General features: G+C 47.8%; 1 protein-coding gene across 1 annotated transcript in view; it reads right to left on the bottom strand.

The window, feature by feature from the left end:
• Positions 1-348: 348 nt before the first annotated feature.
• Positions 349-8,246, bottom strand: part of GRAMD2 (GRAM domain containing 2) — a 35,784-nt gene continuing 27,886 nt past the window's right edge. Inside the window, exons 5-12 of the mRNA XM_006888397.1 lie at positions 8,141-8,216; positions 7,401-7,504; positions 6,732-6,830; positions 6,394-6,465; positions 5,735-5,797; positions 2,186-2,330; positions 1,615-1,714; positions 349-457 (exon numbers count right to left, since the gene is read on the bottom strand). Of these exons, the coding sequence (XP_006888459.1) occupies positions 349-457; positions 1,615-1,714; positions 2,186-2,330; positions 5,735-5,797; positions 6,394-6,465; positions 6,732-6,830; positions 7,401-7,504; positions 8,141-8,216 (768 nt within the window). The remainder of the gene's footprint in view (positions 458-1,614; positions 1,715-2,185; positions 2,331-5,734; positions 5,798-6,393; positions 6,466-6,731; positions 6,831-7,400; positions 7,505-8,140; positions 8,217-8,246) is intronic.

Genomic DNA, 8,246 nt, shown 5'->3' with positions numbered 1-8,246 from the left:
TAAACCAAGGAGATGGTGGTGGAGCCTTAGCACCCAGAGGATTCTTCTTGGAGTAGAAAGGGAACAGAGGCCAAGCAGCTGTTACCTGCACACAGGAGAAATGCCTACATCAGAAGACAAGCCCGGAGGGGAGACAAACATGATCCTAAGGGCCCAGGAAACCCTTCTCCCCCAAAAAGAGCCAAGTGAGATCTGTGCATTCTGTGTGCACAGCTCAGTCTTGCTCTGGTCCATCAAACCAGCTTAGCTAGAGGAGGTCAAGTTCACCTGGAGTAACACATAACATGGCCTTAGGTTTGGCTCCTGTTCTCACACTCAATTCCAGAAACATTTGGAAGATAAAGGGCCTCACCTGTGCCCAGGGGTTGAGCCGTCCCAGTTCAAGGAGCATATCTGCTGTTCCAGCTGGGAGATACGAAATGCAAGGTAGGATGAGGACATGACCAGGAAACAAATCCTGGAAGAAGAAAAGCAAGATAAGCTGACTTTTTCTTCTATAGAAAAGGCCATTTTAGAGACTCAGGTAATGGGGTCTAAGCTAATCCTACACTTGGAGCAGTTAGGAGGACCCATCTCCCTGCAGCCCTGCTCAGACTTGGACCTCGTTCTTCCCACAGGTCACATGAGTGCTCTGTGACGAGGCCCAACAAGCGTTCTGGAGTTCCCAGTACAGCTGAGCCTGGGGGAGGACTCTGTCAAAACTGCCATCCCACCTTCCCTCTGACCGTCCACCCTGGTCCTGTGTGTCCTCTGGGACACCTCAGAAATCACTCCCTGAGGTAGATACCCCAGCAAGTACCGAGCCCGACCGTCAAAACCCAGCCAGCCAAGGCAGAAGAAGCTACTGAGGGAAGGGGAGAGAAGGTTGTACAGTTGTTCATGAACTACCTCACCATGCCTGCAACCCTCCTGGAACTTAGGCAGATAATCAGGGTTTCTAGACACTGTCCTCATGGTGGGCAGCAAGAAGGCCATGCTTCTCCTGCAGTCAGTGTTTCATCCTGAGCTTTCTGATGGCTCTCTGCAGTTCTGCCCTGTCCCCTCACTACCTGGGCAATGATGATCTCTCTAGAACCAGCATGGAGAAAAATCATTCCCCTTGAAAACTGCACATATGGTTTGACATTTTGCTAAGAGATTAAGGAAAAATGAAAAGCAAGAGGCAAAGCCCAGGATTCAGAATTTCTTCAGATGTCACACAAAGTTAATGTGAATTATAGCACACCCCATGGAAGAGCACAGCCCACCCCAAACCCATGCAGCAACTTCTCTCAATAACTGCATTGCATATACTGCTCTTTCCCCCCTTCTGGCCTTAACTCCCAACTTACAGGGTGTCAAAAACAAAAGCCAAGAAAGTTTCTCTTGCTATGGAAGTGCCTATAGTTTGGCCTGCAGTCACCACAAGGAGCAAGTTGATTTTCTTCTTTTTTATTTTCCATTTAAGTGATTACCGAAGCTTAGTGTACAGAATCCCACAGCTAGTTCCCAAATCTGCTTTTCATTGCAGATGACTCAAAATCTTCCCTTGGCTGTGCGTAATGGTCAAAACCCCTGCTCCCGACACCTAGACACCCAAGCAAGGCTTCCCTCTGTCCCAGTTTCTTCACCTACAGCACAAAGAAGACCTTAAGGAGCCTGTAATCCCAAAGCCTCAGCTCTTCGTTGCTCCTGTGCTCCTCCTCCAGGCTGTCCGCCTCACAGACCGTGTTCTCTGCAATGGAAGAGCAGTTAGCCAGCCTCCCAGGGCAGGGAGGACCCCAGCCCAGCCTGGGTATACCCCAGCCTCCCCTGGTTTCCTGCAGCTGCCAGGGCAATCTTGAATTCCTGACTTTCCCCTAAAGGATTTGCAGAAAAGTCATTGCTCTCACAAACCCTGCTGGCTGAGATGAGGCCCTTTCCCAGAGCAGGGAGGGAGAAAGCCTTGTCTCTGTAAGCTGTTGCCATAGAGAACCACAACCAAACGAGTTGCTGTGGAGCCAGTTCCAGCACTGACGACACCATGTGCAGAACACACCTGCTCCATAAGGCTCTCAAGGCTGTGGCATTTCAGAAGCAAACTGCAGGCGTTTCTTTCAAGGTGTCACCCTTGTATGAACCGTCAGCCCTCCAGTGAGTAGTCCCAGATGTAACCATTTGCATCACCCAGGGATTCCTTGCCATGGACAAGCTCCTTTGAACTCACCAGCCCCTGGGGGCTTCCTAGTGGAGAAGAAGTTGTCTGTGGCATCCATGGATTCCCGAGGGATGCAAGGGATGTTGTCTGGGAGGGACAGGGACCTAGAGGCATGGCATACTTTTCTCCATTTCATCTCAGGAATGAGGACTTCCTGCAGAAAAAGTGAGAGAAGCTTCCCATTATACTCCTTAGGATCTTACACGCCATAAGGGGCATGAACCGTATTTTTCAAACCTCTGTTTACTCATGTTTCTATGGCCAACTGACTTTTGACAAAAGTGCCACGTCTATTCATTGTGTAGAGAAGGTTTCGTGTGTGTGTGTGTGTGTATGTGTGAGTGTGTGTGTACAGAAGGTTTCTTCAAGAAACTGTGCTTGGAAAATCAGATTTCCACATGCAGGAAAATTAAGCAAGTGCCTTGCCTCACATCACACACAAGAACAAATTAAAAATAGATAAAGCCCTAAATATGCAAAATAAAACTCTTAAAATACAGGGGCAACACTATCACTTATAGCAATAGATTGTCTACTGGACTTTTAGAAAAAGTACAAACACAAGGGAGCTCTAGTGGCCTAGTTGCAAGAAGCTGCACTGCAGTCCCAGAGGTACGCAGTTCAATTCCACCAGATGCTCTGCTGGAGAAGGAGGGACAATCTCCTCCTGTACCAGTCAGATCCTATTTGACGGTACACACACACAATATAATAAAATACATTTTTTAAAAAGTAAAAACATGATCATGGGATTCATAAAAATTTAAATTCTCTACTTATCAAAAAAGTTTACTAAAAATTAAAAAGACATTACCAACCTAGAAAATACTTTCAAAAACCATATATTGGACAAGAATCTAATAACCAAAATGTATCACAAGCTTCAGTTTCACAACAAAAAGACAATCTATTCATAAAGTGGACAAAAGACTTGACTAGATATTTTACCAGAAGACGTCCAAATGGCTACCAAACATCCAAAAGTCCTCAGTGTCTGCCATCAGAAAGGTGAAAATTAGAACCAGAAGGAAATACTATTACACTCCCACCAGGATGGCGAAGAGTTGGGAAAGAAAAAAACAACTCACAAAAAAATCACATGCTGACAAAGATGTAGAGCAATTGGAACCCTTATTCACAACTGGTGGGAATGCCAAATTATATAGCTGTTGTAGTTCCTCAAAAACTAAAGATAGAACTATGATGTTGTTATGTGCCACTGAGTCGAGTGTAACTCATAAATTACGAGAGAAAGGAATGGAAAAGGAATTTCTAGATTAAAAGAGCTATATTGTTGATGTTAGGTGCTGTTGAATATGACTCATAGTGACCCAGTGAACAACAGATCTGGACCCTGTCCTGTCCTGTGCCGTCCTCATCATCTCTGGCACACTTGGGCCCATTGCTGCAGTCAACTGTGTCAATCCATCTCACTGAGGGTCTTGCTCTCTTGCTCTGACCCTCCACCTTTCCAAGCATGATGTCACTTTCCAAAGAATAGCCTCTTCCTTTCCTAGGTTTCCCAAAGGAAAAAAAGCAATCTGGGGCAGAGCGGGGCAGGGAGGAAAATGTGCAACAATGAACGACTGGAAACCCAAGTGCTTTATAAACTTTCATTAAACTCTCAATAAAAGAAAAGAAGAGGGGAAAAAAACTGAAAAGCAGAAACTCAAAAAGATATTTGTACAGCAGATTTCCTTGCAGCCATATTTACAGTAGGCAAAAAGGTAGAAATAACAGGACTAAGGAGTTCTAGTGGTTTATGCTAAGGAATTATGCTGCCAAACCAAAGGCAGGCAGTTCAAACCCACACCAGCTGCGCCACAGGAGAAAGATGGGCAATCTCCATGCGATTTACTGCCTCTGAAAACCCCCTGGAGGGTTCTGACTTATAGCAACAGCCAACTTAAAAAAAAAAAAGCCTTGAACATTATCTTCATTTAAGAACAATCTACATGGGATCAAACCACAACTGCAACTCAGATAAAGATAAGAGTCTTATAAAAAGGGTCTTACCAACAGCGATTTTATGGTAATGGGGGGAAAACAACTTTGAAAAGGAGAATGAAAATAATTGCACAACTCCAAGAATGTAACCATTGTCTGTAAATTGTACATGTGGAAACTTTTGAAACCTAAAAAGAACACAGCCTCAGAAGCCCTATGGGAGCAGTTTTCCTCTATCATATAGGGAGGGTCACCTGAGTTAAGAATGAACTCAATGGTGTGTTACATACAGCATTGCCTCTGTAGTAGTTTTTATTTCCATTTTTGTTTTACAGGGGTAAAATTAGAACCTAGTTTTATGTTTGCACGTACATTTAATAAAAATAAGCTTTTCAAAAGTTACCAATCCACATGCCTAGCTGGGAATGGAAGTGAGTACCCAGGAGCAGGGAACTATTGCTAGAACAACAATGTCTCCCATCTGCTCCCTGCTGTGACCAGCCAGCCACTCTGCCCACTGCTCCTGCTCCCGGCATCCTGCCAGAAGCAAGGTGCAGGGTCTTCTCCAAGGAGCTCCCTGTTTCTCTTCAGCCCCTGTATGCCCTGCTCGCTGTGCAATCAACACACCTCTTGACACCTGGGCAGGAGAAGCGTGAGTAAGAGTGAGCTCACTTCATTTGTTCTCAAGATGTAAAGAGATAAGAGACTGAAGGGCCATGTGTTTGATGTTAATTACAGTGATACCAGCCAGTGCCACGCCCTACCCTGAAGTCTGGACAGAACCCAGAGAAAGTTGTAGAGTTTGGTAAGGACTTCCTTCTTTCCTATCACCCCTAGCTTACTACTTCACCCTCAGTCTCACCTACCACATCGTGATCCCAGGAAACAACACTATTGAAGACAGCTAGTGTAGAGCCACAGTGATAACTTTGAGACATGATCCACCTCAGGTGCATGCTGGAATCAGCAGAGTACGAGGGAGCATGGCACAATAGGTCTTAGATGGATTGTGTCATGATTCCTTCTCATCCCGGCTCTAACCTAAGCAATCCACAGCCTAGGCAAAGGGCCTTCAGGTCCTTATCAACAAAATGGGAACAGCACCTTCTAGCCACTGCATGGTGGTGTGCACTGTTAAGTGCTCGGCTAGATGCTTAGTAGTTACTTTAAGGTCATCTCCATGCCCACTCCTTATTTGGGAAGCTCGGCCATGCCTTTCTAGGGGCTAAGCTACCAAAGTCAGTCCCTGAGACCCTGGTAAATCTAGAATTGGCCTAGATTTTCCAGTGACAGCCTTTGGAGTTTTTCCTAAGAAGCATCCCCTATCTTCTAGAAGGTCCTTCTAACACAGTTAAAGAAAAGAAGCTGAGTCCATCTGTGAATGGGATCCAACCTGGGCAAGGGTCGTATAGCTGGACATCCATTCTGCTCAAAAAGTCAGCAAATCTGTCCGAGACCTCGTAGTTCTACATAGAATAAAGTGGAAGGGGTCCAGGGTATCCGCCCAGGACAACACAGCTACAAGGCCCTGAGCCTGGTGCCCCAATTCTCCCTTGGGAGCCCTCCCACCTCTGAGCCATAGTAGCTCTCGCTCCTGGTCTCAGCTCTCACCAAAGACTCGCACTCAGGCTCCTCCGGAAACTCTCTCACACTCAGACTCTTCTTGCTGGAAGGCTGGGGAGCAAAGGTAACAGAGTCACTTGTCCATCTGGCATAGGGAGCCATTGTTGTTGTCGTCATGTGCTGTGTTGGGGTCAGACCCAAACCCTGGGTGACTCTCAAGCAGGTTTTCAGAGGCTGTAATCGCATGGGAGGAGACTGCCCATCTTTCTCCCATGGAGCAGCTGCTGGATTCAAACCACTTGCTTTCAGGTTGACAGCACAATGTCATACTCATTAGGCCACCAGCTTTGTCTCCAAATAAGCCACTCCTTGGTGTCAGAGCATCATTCCCAGAGGTTAATGTTGAAGCAGAGGGAAAATCCAAGGAACCCTCCCATGTTGCTTCCTCCACCCTCCTCTTCTTGGTCACCATAGGCTGGAGAGAGTTACAGAGTACTTTGGGACATGCTCCCGTGTGTCTGTGCTTTGAGGAATCACAGTGAGAGCAGGCACATGAGGATGCAATGACTCATTGGCACATGCTCATGCACACAAAGTCCAAGTGCTGCCTCAGACACAGTGCTCAGCAGCCAGTGCTGGAGAAACGGCCAGATAGCCTCTAACAGCTGTGACTCAAGCCTGCCTGGCCCAACGCCTGCGCTCCCTACCTGCAGGTGGGTGCAGACCCTCCGCAGCATATCGTACACGCTGTCCCGCGAGAGCATGGACACAAAGATATACTGGGACAAAGAAAGCAAAACAAAAGGTAGGGTGAGATGAGACCCTGCTGTGCCAGCAGCCTCCCCGCCATGGTTCGGGGCCACAGGGATATCACAGGGCTGTGAGAGGTCTAAGGGACACTGCCTAGGAACAGCTTCTTACAGGGAGAGGTGTAGGGCAAGGAGAAGTAAAGGCTAGAGTCAGTGTGCCAGAGTCAGCCTATGGAATTCTTGGGGCCGAGATGGGGAGGGTGACAAGGGGAGCTCTGGCCAATGTGTCCACTCACCTTCTGGCTGGTATTTGTGGTGATGGCCAGTCCATTGGGAAGAAGTCGTGCCATCTTGTGTTTTTTGATCATTTGCACAGATAAAACAGGAATGACCACCTGAAGGGGAACAGGCATATTCTTCTCAAGACCTATGACCCCAGGGACATGGTCCATCCACCCTCTCCACCGGGCCCCAGCCATCGCTGGCAGTGCGCCAACCATGGACACTGGAGAAGGCTGGTGCCATGGGGGGAGGATCTGACCCTCCACCTGCTCATCAAGGCTCCCCCTCTGGTTATCCCCACCCCAGCCTTGGTAGCACATGCATGCATACACACTGTTACCCAGTAAGGGAAGGATGGTTGCTCTGGTAAGTCCCATGTTCTTCTTATGAGGTTTCCTGAGCTACTTCTCAGCTACAGTTATAAGTGCCCTGAAAGTGACTTTTCACACTGATTCTCCATGTATTCCTGAGATACCCACAAGTGGAATAACTTGGTTGTGAACTGGCTAGTGGGGTCTAGATTAGGCTGCCAGTTTGGAAGGGCAGGGCTGCATCTCTAGACACTTGAGAGTGCTCATCCCACCACGAGAGGCTTCACCAAGTCCTATGATGCAGAGGAGCAGACAACTTGACAAGGGTCTCTGACCTCACCGGGCAATGGCAGCTTTACCACTCATTACTACCTTGATATCCTTGCCAAAGAGGCTGGCATGAAAGCAAAGCCAGTTGGGGGAGATGTAGAGCCGGCCTTGGAGAAGGAGATCCCTCTGGAGGGCACAGGAGCATGCTGGAAAGTCAAAGAAGAGAAGGCAACCATAAGCAAGGTCAGCCCGAAATGCCTGGGACATTTCACACACCAGAATCCAGCTTCAGGACCTGTCCTTCACTGCTCCTTCCCTTCCCAAACCTAGGCCGCAAATAGTCCACTCCCCTCAGCACCCTCATGAGCCTATCTCCTGAGAATTCTGATTGCCCCACCCCACCCAACCAGATATTTCCTCTTTTTTCCACCTGCGTCCCAAAAGGTCTAGACAGATTCCTACCTTTGTCTACCAAGCCTGGCTTGGATTGGCACTACCTCAGGGAGAACCATCAGCCCTGGCCTGCCCTGGCCAGCCCTGAGGAGAAGTCCCTGACTGTATCCCCAGGCTAGATCAGAGGCTTGAGCAAGAAAGAGCATTGTTCATGAAAGCAGAACAAACCCAAGATCCACAAGGCCTGACATTTCCCCCAGAAAATTTTCAGAAACAAACTCATATCCCAAACCAGCCCAGTCTTCTCACACTTCTGAATTTAAAAAAGAGCCAATCCATCCAAAGGGCAGCCAGTTCCTGACTCTAAGTTGTGCCTGGAGGTTCTAGAAGAGAAGACCTGGGCCCTGCTGAGCACCACGAGGGCTGCCCAGTCACATGAGATGCCTCACCTTTGAGCACTACCTCTTCCAAAGGGATATCCTTGAACAGCTTGTGGTACTGCTGATTGCTTTTGCTCTGCAATGTCTGTAAACACATGGGCTGGGTCTGAGAAGC

The sequence above is a fragment of the Elephantulus edwardii genome, unplaced genomic scaffold, assembly GCF_000299155.1.
Source record: "Elephantulus edwardii isolate Elephantulus edwardi_28Jun2011 unplaced genomic scaffold, EleEdw1.0 scaffold00066, whole genome shotgun sequence".
Taxonomy (NCBI): domain Eukaryota; kingdom Metazoa; phylum Chordata; class Mammalia; order Macroscelidea; family Macroscelididae; genus Elephantulus; species Elephantulus edwardii.
This window is presented reverse-complemented; position numbering and strand designations above follow the sequence as displayed.